Genomic DNA, 20,672 nt, shown 5'->3' on the forward strand with positions numbered 1-20,672 from the left:
TTGGCATATTCAGCTTTTGCGCGAATGATGTGAATTGGTTGAGGTTGAGCAGCAAGCAGTAACCACTGCAATAAAATGAAAAATATTATTATTTATTTTGTTCAATAATTATAATGAATTAAAGGTTGATATATTATTATTTATTTTGTTCTCCAATTAAATTATTTCTTTTGTGTGATTAATTATCAAATGAAAAATATATTAATTTGATGTCTTAAAATTTTGAGTTAGTTATGATTTATTGGGTTTGAATTTATAAAATGAATTATTTGGTACTTTAAAAAATTTGCCTTATGCAATTGAAGTCTAATTATATACAAAATATTATTCAAACAATATAAGATATATTAATAACAACTAATACATTGTTAATATTAATTTTCTAAACACTATTAATTATTAACAACTTATTACATATGATATAATTTTTAGATTCTGAAATAATTATTATTAGTATCAAATACTTTTAATAAAATAAAATTAAAAATAAAAACCAAATGATAATACTCATAAATAGAAAATATCAGAAAAAGATATTTTGAAAATAGAAATAAGACGAGTTAATTAATGCTGATTTAACTGTAAGACAACAACAACAAAAATTAAACACTTAAAATTTTTCATAATAAATTCCATCAATACCAATTAATAAAGTTATAAATTCTATTATTGTTAACAAAGTTATATTTGTAGACTTTAGAAAACATAAGTTAATATAACATTATTACCACACTAAGTAAACAAAGACTTATTGAACTAAAATATAACTACCTATAATTTCTAAACTTCATTAATATCAGAATTGATCGTAAATTTTTTCGATAATTCTATTCCATACATCTTAAAAACTTTTAATATTGCTGCTGCTTTTGCTCATTTCACCCACCAAAATGGACGTACGTTATTATCTTTTTTAGATTTGGTAACCTTCATACTCTTGGCATGTTTATATGTTGATGAAGATGAAGAAAAAAAAAATATATATATAATTGAAGGTGGTTGGCACTAGCTTTTCCTCTAAATTTGAAGAACCCCTTAATAAAACCCTACCTCCATCCACCCTACTTTGATTATTATGGCTCATCAAAATATCCAAACATATAACAATAATTGTAACAAGAACACCGTGAGAAGAGCTTGGGCCCAAGCCGATACTGTTGTGAGGGATGCCGGCGCTCCTCCTCCACCTCCTCCTCGTGAACTAGGAACCTCTTCTCGTCTCATTATGGTAACCTCTGTCCCTACTTCTCTTCTTCCTCCTATTCCTCCAATTCAACCTTTCTTCGAGTCCAAGAAGAAGAAGCACAAGACTTCAGAATTTGGCTCTTCTCCTTTTGGGGAAGCTAATTTTGCTGATCCCAAATTCATTCAGAATCACATCTTCCCCCCACACTCAAATTAGTATGGATAATGCTTCCCTTCGAAACCATTTTCAAATTATGGTTTGGGAGCGTGTTTGGACTGTTGGAGTCAGCACTGCTCTTCTTGATATTTTGGACAAAACTCCTCTTAGTTCTTTGGGTTCTTCCCAAAGGGTTGTGGAGGAGCTAGAGGGGAGAATTGTCCTCTATCAAGCGACTCCAGGGAGAGGTTACCTGGATGAAGGAGGAGCTAGGAGAAGGCGAAGTAGAATTACGTCAGACTCTTCGGGGAGAATCTTGATTTGAAACGGGAGCTGGAGAAAGGGTGGGAGGCTTATCAGGACTTGGAGGACTCCATTGCGAAGAGCTCGGAGGAGGCATGTAGGATTTTCAAAGAACAGGTTGGAGTTATTTCTCCTGACTTGGACCTTTCTCCCCTCCATCCTGATAAGATTGTCGTAGACGGGGCTATTGTTTTCCCTCCTCGTCCTGAGACAGATTCCAAACTGAAGACTCTTTGACAGAAGCTGATTGAGTCTCCTTTTCGTGAGGAGCAACAAGAGGGATATCTGCCGAGTTCTTCAGAGACTATGACTCTAACTGCCGAAGAGACTGCCCCGACTTCCCCTGATGTCGATCCGAACTCCCTTCCTACTGGTGATTCCAATCCTTCCTCTTAGTTGATTTCAGCTATTTGGGGCCCGGCTTGTGTGCCTCTTCTTTGAACAATTTTATTTTTTATATGTTTGTGGTGATTGTCTCTGACTTTCTTGGCCTTGTATGGCCATTAACAAAAAAGTTGATATTTAATTCGCCCTTTTTGTCATTAAAGTTCTTCCTTTTACAACCAATTTGGGTTGGTCGAGTGGTCAGTTCACTCGTCCGCTTAAACAAGTGTTGGATCCGTGACGGATTAGTCCTTGACCTATTGGGTTGGGGGATACCATGGGAAACAAAAAAAAGTTATTCCTTTTACTATATAGAGCAACATCAAATAAAAGTATACTAAAAAATTTAAATAAAAGAAAAAACTAGCAAAGGAAATTTTTTTAAATAAATAATTTAATTATTTTAATTACTGAAATATGTAATTTGTACCGTATTTACTAATTTAAATTGCATTGATTTATCTTATTTATATTGTGAACGAAATAATTATGAATGTATCTCGTTTACATTGTAAACGAGATATGTGTATTTTTTCAAATTTCATATATCTTGTTTACAATATAAATAAGTAGATACATTAATAATTATCTCATTTATAGTGTAAATGAAATAAATTAATACAATGTAAATCGATAAATACGCTATAAATTACATATATTTCAGTAATTAAAATAATCAAATTATTTATCTAAAAATAAAAAATACATGTTGTCATGATTTATGAAAATTAAAATTAAAAAATTGAATATTATTTTTAATTATCAAAATATTAATAATATTTATTATATAAATTAACATTCATTTTACACCATTTCTTTATTTTCTCTAACATAATTTCATACCTCTTTCTTTTTTTCCTTATTCATTCTTGCTAATTATGTGTAAAACTAGAATTTGGTTAATAATATAGTTTTTTTTTTTAAATTTGCTAAACGTATATATTACGTAATTATATGATTGTATTTATAAGTTATATAATATCTTTGTTGTTTATATATCACTTCTTTTTCAACAATTTATATTTTTTAATATCATTTAATTGAAATATATTATTAAAATTGCATGTTATTATTATTCATAAAAAATAAAATTAAAAATTAAATGATATTTTTAATTATCAAAATATTAATAATATTTATACTTGTATTTTATCTAAAAATTTTATTATTATATCATAATATTAAAATACAACCTAAAAAAATTTAAAAAATAAAAATAACTATTTAAAAATAAAAATAAAAAATAATTATCTAAAATCAGATAAATAAAATTTAATTAAATATTTTTATGTATAATTTTATTTTTTTATAATTATTAAATTTTGAATGAAATTTTTTATTTTAAATTATTATTTATCATTAACCATTATAAAATTTAAATTAATTTTGATATGCTACTAAACAAAATTTAAATTTTTTAATTAATTAAATTTAATTCATATTATTATTTAATTGAACAACAAAATAACAATTAAATACAATTATTACCTATATAAAAACAGTATTTTTTGTATTTTTTAATAATAATATTATTAAATTATATATAAATTACTGAATTAAATAAATATATTATACAATATTTTTTATAAATTAACTTCTAAATTTAATATTAATTTATATATAATCTAATATATTCCTAAATAACATATATATATATATATATATATATATATATATATATATATATATATATCATTTTAATTACTTTTATAATTTTTGTTGGCATATTCAGCTTTTGCGCGAATGATGTGAATTCGTTGAGGTTGAGCAGTAAGCAGAAACCACTGCAATAAACAGCATGACGGAGAAGAAGAGAAACTCTTTAGACTCCATTGCTTCTCAGTGCTGACTTCACTCATCAAGAGATGCTGCTAAACCACAATGATGATGCAACAGCAGCAACCACTTCACCCTCACCACCACCACCACAACCAGCTCGCCGCCCTTCTCTCCGCCGCCCTCCCCTCCGACGACAACACTCCCACTCCCTCCTCCGCCACCACCTCCGTCTCATCGGTCGCGCTCCCAGACCCTTCCCCTCGCCTCGCCGCCATCGCTTCCCTCCACCGCGCCATCCTCTACCCTCACAACTCTCTCCTCGTTACTCACTCCGCTCACTTCCTCTCCCAAGGTCTCTCCCAACTTCTCTCCGACAAGTAAGTTAAACCCTAATCCCCACTCTCCAATTTTCAGTTTTCAAAAATTTCCCCAATTTTCCGATAAAAATTTCATCTTTTGTCGTTCTTTGCTTTAGGTTGTATGAGGTTCGGCAAGCGGCTGTTGTAGCGTACGGTGCACTATGTGCAGTGATCTGTTCGGTTCCCGTGACATCAAACGGGAGACAGAATCATGTTATACTTGGTGGTTTGGTTGACCGTTTCATAGGTTGGGCGTTGCCCTTGTTGAGCAATGTCAACGCCGTTGATGGGACGAAGGAATTGGCATTGGAAGGTTTGCGTGAGTTTCTTAATGTTGGGGATATTGGTGGAGCTGAGAGATATGCTTTGCCAATTCTCAAAGCTTGTCAGGTGCTGCTTGAGGATGAGAGAACTTCATTGAGCTTGTTGCATAGGCTTGTTGGGGTTATCACTTTGATATCATTAAAGTTCTTGAGGTGCTTTCAGCCTCATTTCCCTGACATTGTTGATTTGCTTCTCGGTTGGGCGTTGGTGCCGGACCTCGCTGATTCGGATAGGAAGGTTATTATGGATAGCTTCTTGCAGTTTCAGAAACATTGGGTGGGTAGTTTGGCGATGTCATTGAGGTTGTTGACGAAGTTCTTGGGGGACATGGAGGCGTTGCTCCAGGACTCCAGTCCTGGAACCCCGCCGCAGTTTAGGAGGCTGCTGGCCTTGCTGTCTTGCTTCTCGACGATCCTGCAGGCTACGGCTTCCGGGTTACTGGAAATGAATCTTCTTGAACAGATTAGTGAGCCTCTTGTAGGGATGCTGCCGCGCCTGTTGAGATGCTTGTCTCTAATTGGGCAGAAGTTTGGATGGGCAGAATGGATTGAAGATTCTTGGAAGTGTTTGACACTTTTGGCGGAAATATTGCGGGAACGGTATTCGAGTTTTTATCCTCTTGCTGTTGATATATTGTTTCAAAGCTTGAAATTTGGGGCAGCTGCACAACGGGAAGGGTTTAGGAATATTACCTCTTTTCAGGTTCATGGGGTTTTGAAAACAAATCTTCAGTTGCTATCACTGCAGAAGCTTGGCCTCCTCTCATCATCTGTGCGGAAGTTATTGCAGTTTGATGCACCAATTTCTCATGTGAGGTTGCATCCAAATCATTTGGTAACTGGAAGTGCTGCTGCTACTTATATTTTCTTGCTTCAACATGGGAATAAAGAAGTTGTTGATGAAGCAGTCACCTCGTTGATCAATGAGCTGGAACTGTTAAAGGGTGTGATAGAGGAAAACACTGATTATTCTGATCAATTCAATTATGTTATATCGTCTAAAACACTATCAAAAGTTGAACTATTTGCAATAATCAAGTTTGATTTGAAAGTTCTGTTAGCATGTGTGTCTTTAGGTGGGGATAACAGTTTGGTTGGCCAAACAGAAACCACTACGTTGTATATTAGGAGGTTAGAAAAGTTGGTGTCCTTTATTATGAAAAAGATGAATCCTTTTGAATCACCTATTCAGGTATTCATGGAGTTGCAATTGGCTGTTTTCAGAACATTGGAGAGGCTAACATCAGTTGAGTTCATAATTAATTGCTCCATAAGAGAACATAATTATGACAAAGTTGCAATCGAGAAGGGTGACGATAAAGCTTGTGATGGGCTTTCGGCTGTGACTTCCGAGCATTTAGGAAAGTACAGCATACTTCTTATAAAAGCTCTTCATGTTTCAACTCCTCTAGCAGTAAAATTAGTGGCTCTTGATTGGGTACAAAGGTTCTGTGAGAATGTTATCGCTGTAAACAAGATCTCAAGCTCAAAAGTACTCTCCTATGGAATATGTGGACATACCGGTGTAATTATGAATGTAGTTTTCTCACTTTTAGTTACTACGATTGAGAGGGAACCAGAAGTAAGATCACATGTTGCTGTAACTTTGGAGATGTTAATGCAAGCAAAGCTTTTAAACCCTGTATGTTCATATCCCTTAGCTGAAGCAATATTGGAGAAACTTGGTGATCCAGATATAGATATACGGGAAGCATATGTGAGGCTGCTTGCATGTATTTTGCCTACAACTGTTTATTCATGTGGTCTCTATGATTTTGGGAGATTTAAGCCTGTTGACCTTGTGTTAGGAAACAGTTCTAAGATGCACTGGAAACAATTATTTGCACTTAAGCAGCTGCCGCTGCATTTACACTCACAACAGCTTGTGACAATCTTAAGTTACATTTCACAAAGATGGAAGTCCCCTCTGTCTTCTTGGATTCAGCGGCTAATTCATAGTTGCCGGAGTTCTAAGGATGCTATTTCCAGTCAGCCTGAAGAAACAGGAAATGTTGGTTCAAATTCTCCATGGTTGGATATACAAGTGGATGAAGACATACTTGAAAGAATCTGTGCTGTCAATAATTTAGCTGGTGCCTGGTGGGCTGTTCAAGAAGCAGCTCGGTACTGTATTGCAACACGGCTTCGGACTAATCTTGGTGGGCCTACCCAAACATTTGCTGCTCTTGAACGCATGCTCTTGGACATTGCACACCTTTTACAGCTCGACAATGAACAAAATGATGGGAACTTAAGTATGATCGGGTCTTCTGGTGCTCATTTGTTACCAATGAGACTGCTGTTGGATTTTGTTGAGGCTCTAAAGAAATATGTATACAATGCATATGAGGGTTCTGTCATTTTACCACCTGCAACTCGTCAGAGTTCTTTATTCTTTCGAGCAAACAAAAAAGTATGTGAGGATTGGTTTTCTCGTATATGTGAACCAATGATGAATGCTGGATTGGCTTTGCATTGCAATGATGCTGTTATTCAATACTGCACGCATCGCTTGCAGGAGTTCAAGAATCTCACCATGTCATATGTGAAGGAAAAATCGAGGCCTTCAGTGACTGATACCCACAATATTAGAGGCAGGTACAGAGCAGATATCTTAAAAGTTTTAAGACATCTTTCATTTGCCCTTTGCAAGAATTCTGAACCAGATTCTTTGACCGGCTTACGAAAATGGGTGTCAATTACTTTCTCCTCCATACTTGGTGAGGAAAATCAATCCTTCAACGAGTATGGAACTGTTGGACCCCTCTCATGGATAAGTGGGCTTGTATATCAGGCAAGAGGAGAGTATGAAAATGCTGCTGCTCACTTCACTCACATGCTACAAACTGAAGAGTCACTCAGTACCCTTGGTTCGGATGGTATACAGTTTGTTATTTCACGTGTGATTGAGAGTTATGTAGCTGTATGTGACTGGAAATCTCTTGAGACCTGGCTACTAGAGCTGCAAATGCTTCGTGCTAAGCATGCTGGTAAAGGTTATTCTGGTGCTCTGACAATGGCAGGCAATGAAGTTAATGCAATCCATGCATTAGCACGTTTTGACGAGGGTGATTATCAGGGTGCTTGGTCATGCCTTGATTTGACGCCTAAAAGTAACAGTGAGCTGACCCTTGACCCAAAAATAGCCTTGCAGCGGAGTGAACAAATGCTTTTACAATCACTGCTTTTCTTGAAGGAGGGAAAGAGTGATAAGGTGCTGCATGATTTGCAAAAGGCAAGGTCAATGTTGGAGGAATCACTTTCTGTTCTGCCATTTGATGGGTTAGTTGAAGCGACCCCTCTTGCCATTCAGCTGCATTGCATTTTCCTATTAGAAGAGGATTGCAAGCTTAAATCAACCCCTGAGAAGGGAAAACAACTTCAATCAGTATTAAATTCTCTTCAGCCGGTGTCATCTATTAGTAATATCCGTCAAGATTGTAATCCATGGCTGAAAGTTCTACGTGTTTATCAAAACATTTCCCCGACTTCTCCAGTTACTCTAAAATTCTGCATGAATTTGCTAAATTTAGCTCGTAAACAGAGAAACCTCTTGTTGGCAAATCGTCTGAATTGCTATCTCAAAGATCATGTAGCTGTTTGCTCTGAGGAGAGGCAACGTGATCTTCTTGTCTTAAATTTGCAGTATGAGAGCATTTTACTTTTGCATGCTGAAAACAAATTTGAAGAAGCCATAACAAACCTTTGGTCATTATTGCTTCCTTGCATGGTTTCTTCGGCATCTAGAATATCTGAAGCTGATGAGAGAATTCTGAAGGCCAAAGCATGCTTGAAACTCTCAGATTGGTTAAGACGGGATTATTCAGATTGGAGTCCAGAGAGTATCGTTCTTAAGGTGCCAGCAGATTTTTATAATGCTGAATCAGTTTCACCAACCAAAGGCAGTAGTGAAGAACATACCAATCGTCAACAATATCTGGGTCTCGTTACCGAGGAAATTATTGGTACAGCAACAAAATTTTCTACTCGTATTTGCCCCACCATGGGCAAGTCATGGATTTCCTATGCTTCTTGGTGCTTTAACCAAGCCAAAGAGTCACTCCTTGGTCAAAGCGAAACTACTCTCCATGCATGCTTGTTTTCTCCCATACTTGCTCCTGAAATCTCACCAGAGAGATTCAAGTTGACTGGAGATGAGGTGCAAAGAGTTAAATCGTTGGTTGTGAGTCTTTTTCAGGGAAATGGTGACATGAAAGGTCTCATAGATCAATTGGAAGAGGGAAGTCTTTTGCTTGATTCAGCAGAGCGCAGAAGTAATGGCAATCCTCTGTTGACACTGGTTTGGAACATGGTGAATATTATTGAAACTGCTGCAGGAGCACCAGGTGCAGAAAACTCTGGTGGTGAACGTCTTTCTGCTGTGTTATCTTCTCAATTGAGGATCTGTTTGCTGCATGCAAATCTTGGACTGGAAGAATCTGACATAATATCTGTATTGGAAGACATAATTGACATTTGGTGGTCTTTGAGGAGGAGAAGAGTATCCCTGTTTGGACACGCAGCTCATGGTTACATGCAGTATCTTTCATTTTCATCTTCGCAAATTTCCCATTGTCGGATGCGTGGTTCTGATTATGAACCTGTGAAGGATAAAGTTGGCAGCTACACCCTGAGGGCTACACTCTATATATTGCATATACTTCTTAATTATGGAGTGGAATTGAAAGATACTTTAGAGTCTGCTCTTTCAATTGTTCCTTTGTTGCCATGGCAGGTTTGCATGCGAGATCTTGGGGTTTCAATTTTGCTTCTTTCATTTTAAAGCAGAGGATATTTTGTTTATATTTTGAAGTAATTGTTTTACGTAGGAAGTTACCCCTCAACTATTTGCAAGGATAAGCTCTCATCATGAACAAGTTGTACGGAAGCAGCTGGAAGGTTTACTGATGATGTTGGCCAAGCAATCACCTTGTTCCATAGTGTATCCAACACTAGTTGATGTTAATGCTTACGACGGAAAACCTTCAGAAGAGCTTCATCATGTGCTGGGTTGTCTGGTAATATAAAAGAATTCTATGTTCACTGTATAGTTTATATATTTTACTTTATTTTTACAAAGCAAAACATGAATATTCTGTTCAAAATGCCTTCTGAGTTTAGATCAAGGCAAGAAAAATCTTACTCCCTATTAACAGTCTTGGGAAGATAAATTTTCTCTTTTCCATTGAGGAGAATGTGTTGGTAGTTCTGATGTCTGTTGTGTATTTTAGCCGTTTTTGGATGAGCATTCGTTTGGTTTATGAGATATAGAACCAATCATGAGCCTTTCTTTAATGCAGAGGGAACTTTACCCTAGGTTGGTTCAGGATGTTCAGCTGATGATAAATGAACTTGGAAATGTTACTGTTCTCTGGGAGGAATTATGGCTCAGCACTCTTCAGGATCTTCACACAGGTCGATTTTCTTTTTTCCAACACTTTATAATTGATCATGAGATCCCTCTCTGTTGTCTTATGAGTAAGAATTAAAAAAAAGGGCAGTCCGGTGCACAAGCATCCCGCTTTAACGCAGGGTCAGGGGAAGGGCTGCATCCAAAGGATATAATGTAGCTAGGCTAACCTGATAATTGTATTAGTGGCTGATTCCATGGCTTGAACCCGTGACCTTGAGGTCACACGAAGACAACTTAACCGTTGTTCAAAGGCTCCCCTTTCTTATGTGGAAGAATGAATGACTTTTTAAATTTTCGAGGGATTCATTTCAGTGTTCCTTTGATACTCTGGAACTAGTATTTGCTATTCGTGAAGTTATTAGGTTGACTATTATTTGTTGCAGATGTGATGAGGCGAATAAATGTGCTGAAAGAGGAGGCTGCAAGAATTGCAGAAAATGTCACGCTTAGTCAGAATGAGAAAAACAAGATAAATTCTGCACGTTATTCTGCAATGATGGCTCCAATAGTTGTCGCACTGGAACGCCGTTTAGCTTCAACTTCCCGAAAACCCGGGACTCCTCATGAAGCATGGTTCCAGGAAGAGTATACAGATCAATTAAAATCAGCTATTGTATCCTTTAAGACACCTCCAGCTTCTTCTGCGGCTTTAGGAGATGTATGGCGACCTTTTGATAGTATTGCCGCATCCTTGGCTTCATACCAGAGGAAGTCTTCAGTTTCCTTACAGGAAGTTGCACCTCACTTGGCGATGTTATCATCTTCCGACGTTCCAATGCCAGGTCTTGAAAAACAAATGAAAATTCCAGAGTCTAACAAAGCAACTGATCTCCAAGGTGCTGTTACAATTGCTTCTTTCCATGAACAAGTCACCATCTTATCAACAAAGACCAAGCCTAAGAAACTTGGTATACTTGGTTCAGATGGTCAGAAGTATACATATCTTCTTAAAGGACGAGAAGATTTACGCCTTGATGCTAGAATTATGCAACTACTGCAGGCTATAAATGGTTTTCTACATTCTTCTTCTTCTACATATAGTAACTCTCTCGGTATTCGCTATTATTCTGTAACTCCAATCAGTGGGCGGGCTGGCTTGATCCAGTGGGTGGATAATGTAATAAGTATATACAGCGTATTTAAATCTTGGCAAACTCGTGTCCAGCTAGCACAGTTTTCAGCAGTAGGCACAGCAAATACAAAATCCTCAGCTCCTCCACCTGTTCCCCGTCCCAGTGATATGTTTTATGGGAAGATCATACCAGCACTTAAAGAGAAAGGTATTAAGAGAGTGATTTCTAGAAGGGATTGGCCTCATGAAGTAAAATGTAAAGTTCTTCTTGATCTCATGAAGGAGGTGCCAAGACATCTTCTTTACCAAGAGCTATGGTGTTCTAGCGAAGGATATAAAGCGTTCAGCTCCAAGATGAAGAGGTACATTAGGTTGAATCTGTTACTGGTGCATTTTGAAGTTATATAATATATCATTAAATTAAATTGTTAAATTCCCACAATAAATGCATCTAGATTGTTTGGATTCATATGTTCTTTTGGCTTGCCTTTACTGCCTCATTCTTGGGCTTGGAAGTGCTCTTAGAAATGATGATTTTGCCGTTTGAACTTTGATGATTCTTTTATTGTATACTAACATATCCTAGATGTTGTTCCATTATTTTCTAGTGGAGGTAACCAATTTGTTAGCATGATCCTCTGATTATCATTAGGTTTATCAAGTACTAAGTTCTGTTTGTTGACTATTCTATGTTAAAGTGCTTACAAACTTTTGCATGGGATATTATGTGCATTGCTTAGAGGTGAAAATTTATGTCTTACAGATAAGATGTTGTACAGTTATTAGCATTATTATTCTTATCATCGTCACTGTCATTGTCTGCAGGTATTCTTGTAGTGTTGCTGCAATGAGTATGGTTGGTCATGTTTTGGGACTTGGCGACAGACATTTAGACAACATTCTGATAGATTTTTGTAGCGGGGATGTTGTACATATTGATTACAATGTGTGTTTTGATAAGGGACAGAGATTGAAAGTTCCAGAGATTGTTCCATTCCGCCTTACCCAAATGATCGAAGCAGCTTTAGGGATGACTGGAATAGAAGGTAGCTTCAGAGCAAACTGTGAGAGAGTTGTGGGAACTTTAAGGAAGAACAAAGACATACTTCTGATGTTATTAGAAGTGTTTGTTTGGGACCCACTTGTGGAGTGGACAAGGGGTGATTTTCATGACGAAGCTGCTATTGGCGGTGAAGAAAGAAAAGGCATGGAGTTGGCTGTCAGCTTGAGTCTATTTGCATCTCGAGTGCAGGAAATTCGAGTTCCCTTACAGGTACATATATTGAACTAACCCAAAAATGCCTTCTATTTAAGGGTGTGCCCACCTTAATATTTGTGCATGTGCATGTATATATGTTTCAAGAATTTGAGCAGGTTATCCATCTTACATGAGATACCCAGAATTTGCTTAATATGTTTAGAATAAATTTACACGTTCTTATTTAATTTTTATTTCACATCCTTGATTTATTCCTTCAAGTAGTAGATGCCTTCTGTGGAAGTTGGCCCAATAAAATTTTCCAGTTTATATATTCTGTCATGCTTTCTTGAGATCTATCTAATCTAATCTATGATACATTGCTGATTTCTTTAACCCAAATGTGAGTAGGAGCACCATGATCAGTTGTTGACCAATCTGCCAGCTGTTGAATCTGCACTCGAGGTATGATGAAATGCCATGTACTTTTGTTGGCTATGTTGGGATTATTCTGAATCAGATATTGCTTTCATTGAATTGACTTGGAGTAATTTTTTACCAGAGGTTTGCTGATGTTCTAAATCACTACGAGCTTACCTCTACTCTATACTGTCGAGCTGATCAGGAGAGATCTAGCCTTATACTGCATGAGACTTCAGCTAAGTCAATTGTTGCTGAAGCAACCTGCAGTTTAGAGAAAATTCGAGCTTCGTTTGAAATTCAGGCACGGGAATTTGCTCAAGCAAAGGCAATGGTTGTAGAGAAAGCTCAGGAGGCAATGACTTGGGCTGAGCAGCATGGAAGAGTTCTTGATGCTTTACGATGTGATTTATTGCCAGAAATAAGTACTCGCTTTAAGCTGAGTAACATGGAAGTAGGCTTATCTCTTACATCTGCAGTAACTGTAGCAGGCGTTCCTCTAACTGTTGTTCCTGAGCCCACTCAAGTACAATGCTATGATATAGACAGGGAAGTATCTCAATTCATAGCTGAGTTGGATGATGGACTTACTTCTGCTGTAACTTCTCTGCAAGCATATTCCTTGGCTCTGCAAAGAATTCTACCATTAAATTATCTTTCAACAAGCGCAGTCCATAGCTGGGCACAAGTTCTGCAACTATCTATCAATACCCTGTCATCTGAGATTCTCTCCCTTGCCAGAAGGCAGGCTTCTGAACTTTTGGCAAAATTCCATGGAGATAGCACGGATTCCGTCAAAAGCAATCATGATGAACTTTGTTTCAGGGTGGAGAAGTATGCTGTAGAAATAGAAAAATTGGAAAAAGAGTGTGCTGAGGTAGAGAGTTCTATTGGCTTGGAGTCAGAATTGAAAACTAAGGATCACCTGTTGTCAGCTTTTATGAAACTTATGCACTCCGCTGGTATTTTACGAAAGGAAGGCGGATTACCAACTGCTCAATCAAGACAAGATGGGGCAAACAATACTAGACTTTTAGGTGAACTAGGAGAGGAGAAGGAGAATGCACTATCAATTCTGAATATTGCTACAAGTTCACTTTATGCTCAGGTTAAGCATAGAATACTCAATATATATGGTGACTTATCCGGGGGACGAAATCAACACAACATGTTGCAGACTGACAATGGAACTACTTTTGCCGAGTTTGAAGAACAAGTTGAAAAATGTAATCTTCTGACAGAATTTTTCAAAGATTTGTGGCAATTTATTGGAAAGGAGATCCCTTCTGCTGATGCCAACAAATTTCATTTGAAATTTTCTTCTGACAGTAATTGGGTCTCAATTTTCAAAGCCATTTTGATTTCCTGTAAGGAATTGATTAGTCAAATGACTGAAGTTGTTCTGCCAGAGGTAATACGATCTGCTGTCTCAATAAACTCGGAAGTTATGGATGCATTTGGGTTAATCTCACAAGTTCGAGGGTCTATAGAAACTGCAGTGGAGCAGCTTGTGGAGGTCGAAATGGAGAGAGCATCACTGGTTGAGCTTGAGCAGAACTATTTTGTTAAGGTCGGTCTTATTACTGAACAGCAACTGGCTCTTGAAGAAGCTGCGGTTAAGGGAAGAGATCATCTTTCTTGGGAAGAGGCAGAGGAACTTGCATCGCAAGAGGAAGCTTGTAGAGCACAACTGGATCAACTTCATCAAACTTGGAATCAGAGGGATGTAAGGACTTCTTCTCTTATGAAGAGAGAAGCTGATATAAAAAATGCCTTAGATTCCGTGAATCGTCAATTTCAGTCTCTTGTTGGTATGGGAGAAGAAAGGGAACTACATATTTTGAGAAGCAAAGCACTATTGGCTGCACTTGTTAGGCCCTTCATGGAATTGGAATCCAGTGATAAGATGCTGTCTCTGGTTGATGTTTCTGTTACAATGACCTCAAGTAAATTTCATACTCTGGCAGATTTGATAAATTCTGGAAATTCTATATCAGAGTATGTCTGGAAGGTTGGAGGCTTATTGGATGACCATTCCTTCTTTATTTGGAAAATAGGTGTTATGGATTCTTTTCTTGACACATGCATACATGATGTAGCTTCCTCAGTTGAGCAAAATCTTGGCTTTGACCAGTCACTAAACTTCATGAAGAAGAAACTTGAAATCCAACTACAGAAACACATTGGTCACTATTTGATAGAAAGGGTTGCTCCTAGTTTCCTGGCTTGTTTGGACAAAGAAGACGAGCACTTGAAGCAATTAACAGAGTCATCAAAGGAACTTGCTTTAGATCCAATGAAAAAAGGTGCACCTGTGAAAAAGGTTTTGGTTATGCTTGAAGAATACTGTAATGCACATGAAACTGCTAGAGCAGCAAAATCAGCTGCATCTCTCATGAAAAGACAAGTGAATGACTTGAAAGAAGCTCTTAGGAAGACCGCCCTTGAGGTAGTTCAGATGGAATGGATGCATGATGTTAATTTGAACCCATCTTATAGCAGAAGAATCAGATTTGAGAAATATCTAGATACCGATGACAGCTTGTATGCAATCATTTTAAACCTCAGCAGATCTAAATTATTGGAAAATATACAGTCTTCTGTTTCGAAAATCATGAGGTCAGTTGATTGCCTTCAGACCAGTGAACGGGCTTCCCTTGTAGCTGAAGGACAGCTTGAAAGAGCAATGAGTTGGGCTTGTGGTGGTCCAAATTCTAGTACTTCTGGAAACACATCTACTAAAAATTCAGGAATTCCTCCTGAGTTTCATGAACATATTACGGCCCGGAGGCAGATCTTATGGGAATTTAAAGAAAAGGCATCTAACATTGTAAAGTTATGTATGTCTGTATTAGAGTTTGAAGCATCAAGAGATGGGTATTTGCTTATACCTGGCCAGCCATACCCTTTCAGGAGTGGTGTTGATGGAAAAACATGGCAGCAGGTGTACTTGAATTCTCTTACAAGATTGGATGTTACTTTCCATTCTTATACACGTGAGTTTACTATATTTTTCAGTAGTTGAAGTCTCTTTATGTTAGTTGAACGCTTGAAGTCTTGAACTCATACTTCTGCATAAAGGTGAACATATGCCCTCCTGTTACTGTTATAGGTTCTGAACAAGAGTGGAAGCTTGCACAAGGCACTATGGAAGCTGCTTCTAAGGGATTATACACTGCAACTAATGAACTCTGTGTTGCCTCTCTGAAAGCAAAGTCAGCTTCGGGTAGTTATCACTTTTTCATTACTTTTCACATATACATTGCAGTTCATGTATGGATGTTTTCTTTCAGTGTCGTGGCTCATGTGATGATTCAATGTTTTTTTATCTTTTTGCAGGTGATTTACAAAGCACTGTTCTTTCAATGAGGGATTGTGCATATGAGGCTAGTGTTGCACTGTCTGCTTTTGCTCGGGTTTCAAGGATCCATACTGCTTTGACTTCTGAATGTGGTTCTATGCTTGAGGAGGTATGGTCTTTTGAGTATTTGACGTAGTTATAAATGACCAGGCAGTATAGTTTCTGAGCTGATTTTTTCAGATAATTTGTAGAAATTGATGTTTTTATTGATTTAGAATCTATGTACAGCATTTGTGGTTACCTCCATTACCATTAGATCCTGTGTTTTTTGAATTCTTTAGAAGCTATCGTTGCTTTTATTTTTGTAGGTTCTAGCAATAACTGAAGATATACATGATGTCTTCAATCTGGGGAAAGAGGCTGCTGCTATACATCTTTCTCTAATGGAAGATCTGTCAAAGGTTTTTTTTTCTTTCTTTCTTTCTTTTTTTGTGGATATTTGGCCTGTGACTTTTCAATCTGTGTTTTCTGGCATTAAACTTCCCAAAAGTCAAAATTGTATTTTGATGTTTGATGTTTTTGTTAGGCAAATGCCACACTTCTTCCACTTGAATCAGTGTTGTCCAAGGATGTAGCTGCTATGACTGATTCTATAGCTAGGGAAAGAGAGACCAAGAAAGAAATATCACACATCCACGGACAAGCTATATACCAATCTTACTGTTCAAGAATCAGAGAGGCTTGTCAGAACTTTAAGCCTTTGGTGCCATCCCTGACATCAGCTGTGAAGGGACTCTATTCATTGTTGAATAGACTGGCAAGGACTGCTAGTCTTCATGCTGGCAATCTGCACAAAGTAATGTGACACTTCTTCTAGATTTTTCGTTTTCCTTGCACATGTATATCAGTATTGTCCCTATTGATGCATGCACTCTAATTTCAGGCTCTTGAAGGAATAGGAGAAAGTGAGGAAGTGAAATCACAGGATGTTACTTTGTCAAGATCAGATGGTGGTGGTGGGGATGCTGTCGAATTTGATGGCAAAGAAGGGGAGAGTCTTTCAGGTTCCGATGTTTGGGACGACAAAGATTCTAGTGAATTTTCTCAAATTTCTTTGGAAGATAAAGGATGGTTATCGCCACCAGATAGCATCTGTTCTAGCAGCTCAGAATCTGACATTACCTCAGCTGAAGTTAGTCTCCCTGATAGCTTCAATGATTCTGCAGAAAATAAAGACCTGCTTTCGCAGGGATCTAATAGCGGAAACCCGTCTGGTTTTGTACATTCTACTCCACTGTCTCCAACTGATATTGAAGAAGTATCTCCTTTTGTAATCTCAGAACCTTATCCCATACATGCTGATGTCAATCATTCTAGTCCCTTGAAGTACACCTTAACTGATGACGGCACTGAGCATTCCCAGGCTATAGCTTTGCCAAGTGACAAATCAGTTGCCTTACCTGATGGCTCCCAGAATCCATCAAGTGAGAACTTACGAAAGTCTGAGGGTGAGGATGAACTGGTCTCCACCAGTAAAGCTAAGAATGAAGCTGAACAACGAGAAGCTCCTGATCCTAACACGAATCCCAGTAGTCGAGTAGGAAGGGGTATGTACAAAGTCTTATTTCTATGCATATTTTTATCTAACGTTTTTATTGTACTAATCCCATTTGGTAATTATAATACTAAGGTTTTCTTTCATAATTGGCTTCATTCCCTGTTGTGTTGTTCCAATAAATAAATGTGCTATAGAAAACAAAATGAAAATGAAACCAGAGGGCAGGAGAAGTGGGTGTATGGTTTACCCAACCCTGTATATCAGTAGTTTCCCTTTTGGTATTTGTGTGGAGCCTTTTAGATCCATTTTACTTCCATTTCTTTGCGGAACCTTGTGTTAACCATGTTTGAATATAAACATGATTTATGATAGGACTTGTAACAAAGTTTGATCCATGAAACCTGTTCTGGCTATCGGGGGTGTGCTTAGTGGTTGTTGTTGCTAATAAAACTCTACATTGTATCTTTCTCTTTTTCACGTTTTTGTATGTCTAGAGTAAGTTATGTATATTGCACTTTAATATCTAAAGAGATTCGTAAACTGTTATATCTCAATTGTGAATGACTTCTACATATTAAGGGTGGAAGAAACAGTAAAAAAAATTCTTACGCACCCAAGTCTTCATCATAATATCTTGGGATGGAAAAGAGTATGAAAATAAAAGGAATTCATATTTTCGCTTTTTGATTTGTGGCTTTCTGTAAATCTGTTAGGTAAAAATGCTTATGCATTGTCAGTACTGAGGCGGGTTGAGATGAAAATTGATGGTCGAGATATTTCTGATAAGAGGTACGGTTATGGCCCCTCTTTACTCTTATAAATCATCTTTAGCTTAAAATTTACATTAATAGTGATCCTTTGGATTTCAGAGAAATGGGTATCTCAGAGCAAGTAGATTATCTGCTCAAGCAAGCTACTAGTGTAGATAATCTATGCAACATGTATGAAGGTTGGACACCATGGATTTGAAGTTTCACAGAGACTAGAGCGTCTTACATTCGAATCCCATCAGGTTGGCCATGGCGAGGAATAGCCGAATAGGCCCTTTTGGCCTGCCACTATTTCCTTGTGATAAGGGGGCCACCACAGTGATGGTTTTGCAGGTCAAATTTGTCTGGCACAACCACGTAATCGAAAATCTGCCATTGGCATTGATTACTACTGCTATTTATCCATGGCCTCTCTGTATTCTGTTAAAGCCTTTGCCATTCAATTTGGCTGCTGCATTTTCCGGGCAGAGTTTTCATTTCACAACTTGCATGTGCCATTCATGCATGCCACAAAGAAGTTCAAGGCTCAAAGTTGGTCTAATGGGAGATGAGAAAGGATCACTAATTCACCATGCCTGCTCTTCTGTTAAACGTCTCATACTCGAATCGCCGTATTGATCGGCGACTACATTTCGGATCCTTAGCTCTTCAAGGCTGAAAGAATACAAAGGACTGCTGCATTGCCTAGTGATTGAGGAGTATTTTTATCCATGCTGCATGTTTCTGAGTAGCTGGATTATGCAATGCACTGGTTCTAGCTGGAGCTATGGTGTACATATACATACATGTATCATTTAGAATTTAGATGTAGAGGTTAAGCTTCACAATGCTGGTGTATTCATTGTTCACTGGGCGATACATTATTCTATGTTTTAGTAACTTGCATCAGTTATTATTATTATTAGAGTGAAATCTCACTCCGACCCTAACAATTTCACTAAATCACTTTCTGTCTCTTAACGAAAGCATAATTCCATCGTGGCCCAAAACGATTAACTCCATGAGACCTTCTGCCCCCTCTATTAATGTTTCTGTCTATAACGCTAATGGATAACCGTTAAGTTAACAATTTAATCGGACAAATCGTCTTCTCTTCTTCTCTTTTCTCCTCCCCTCCTCTTTATGAACTAGAATACTACCAAGCCAATTCTTCTCTCTCCTCAAAATTATTTTTGGCCACCAACATCTACTACCATTTTCTGTTCTCACTGCACTAACCCACTGCCACCTCTTCTTCCTCTTTTGCTGCATCAATCCACTCTCACCTCCTTTCAATTGAGTAATTTTATCTGTTTAAATACTTAAATTTTATTTAGGATATGGTTTTACGAGTTGTCTTTTTCTAGATTTTGACGATTGAGTATGGATATTTACTTAAAGTATCGATTTTTATGTGAAAGAGTGATTTGATGATTATGGAGTGTGTTGGTGTTTTAATTTATTCAATGTAAGGTTCTCTACTTGGGATGCAGATTTGTGATTTAGTGTGAAATCAAATAGAGACCGGAGCAAGCTAGTGAGAGAGGGATTGTGAGGATAAGAAGAAAAAGGGAGAGAGGGTAGTCATGACAGCGTTGGGATTGTTGATGGTGAACAGAGAAGTAGGGGGAGAGATATGGCTATATGGTTTTGGTTCGGTAAAAAAGAAGAAGAATGATGGTGGATGTTGATGATGATAGTGGCTAAAAATGGTGCAAAGGAGAAAGAGAGAATGCAGAGAATGGTGATAGATGTTGGTGATGATTAGGAGTCGGGTTGGGGTTATACTCCTCTTATTGACGGAAGGGCCAGAACGGAAGTGATGGATAAAGGTCGCGATATACTTTCGTTAAGGGGCGGAAAGGAATTTCATGAAATTATTAGGGACAGAATAAAGTTTCACTCTTATTATTATTATAAAATCTAATTTCGTTTCATAGGTTTAAAACATTCAAAATTAGTCATAAGAATTGAATATTTGTTTTGTTAAAATAATTGCATTTAACACCTTTAATTTAACTTTTAACCCGTAATTTAGAATGTAAAAAATGACCCATTGAATATTCAAAATTTGCATATTGACCACAACTCCTCCTCTCCTCTTAATATTGTGTAAATAAAGATTCATACAGTACTAGTATATTCTCTCAATTTCTCAAATTACAGGTTGTAACTATTTATTAGATTGCTTAGCTCTATGTTAGATTAAATGATACTATCTCATTATGTATATGAATAAATTATTTAGATTATTGTTAATTGGCCCATTATTTTTTTTTTGTCTATGTAATTAACATCTATATAATTGTTAAAAAAGATGATCGAAAAGAAAAGTATTACTAAAAGAAGTACTCATAAGTCATAACCTACCTAACTTTTTTTCCGGTAAATGTCTCTAACAAATTTTAGGTTGATCAGTAAATTTTCATTAGGTTATTTACTGATATCAATTAAATTTTTAATATTAGGAT

At 37.2% G+C, this 20,672-nt stretch overlaps 1 protein-coding gene across 1 annotated transcript; it reads left to right on the plus strand.

The window, feature by feature from the left end:
- Positions 1 to 11: 11 nt before the first annotated feature.
- Positions 12 to 19,164, plus strand: LOC107628950 (uncharacterized). Its single transcript, XM_088508429.1, has 16 exons — positions 12 to 48; positions 3,792 to 4,185; positions 4,284 to 9,225; positions 9,320 to 9,508; positions 9,791 to 9,905; positions 10,287 to 11,337; positions 11,801 to 12,248; positions 12,585 to 12,638; positions 12,736 to 15,589; positions 15,706 to 15,819; positions 15,933 to 16,063; positions 16,263 to 16,355; positions 16,481 to 16,750; positions 16,838 to 17,501; positions 18,166 to 18,241; positions 18,322 to 19,164. Exons 2-16 carry the CDS (start codon positions 3,911 to 3,913, stop codon positions 18,419 to 18,421), a joined length of 11,376 nt encoding a protein of 3,791 aa, XP_088364555.1. The 5' UTR covers positions 12 to 48; positions 3,792 to 3,910; the 3' UTR covers positions 18,422 to 19,164.
- The last annotated feature ends 1,508 nt before the right edge of the window (positions 19,165 to 20,672 follow it).

Source organism: Arachis ipaensis, chromosome B3 (assembly GCF_059453495.1).
Source record: "Arachis ipaensis isolate K30076 ecotype BB chromosome B3, ASM5945349v1, whole genome shotgun sequence".
In the NCBI taxonomy this organism is placed as follows: Eukaryota; Viridiplantae; Streptophyta; class Magnoliopsida; order Fabales; family Fabaceae; genus Arachis; species Arachis ipaensis.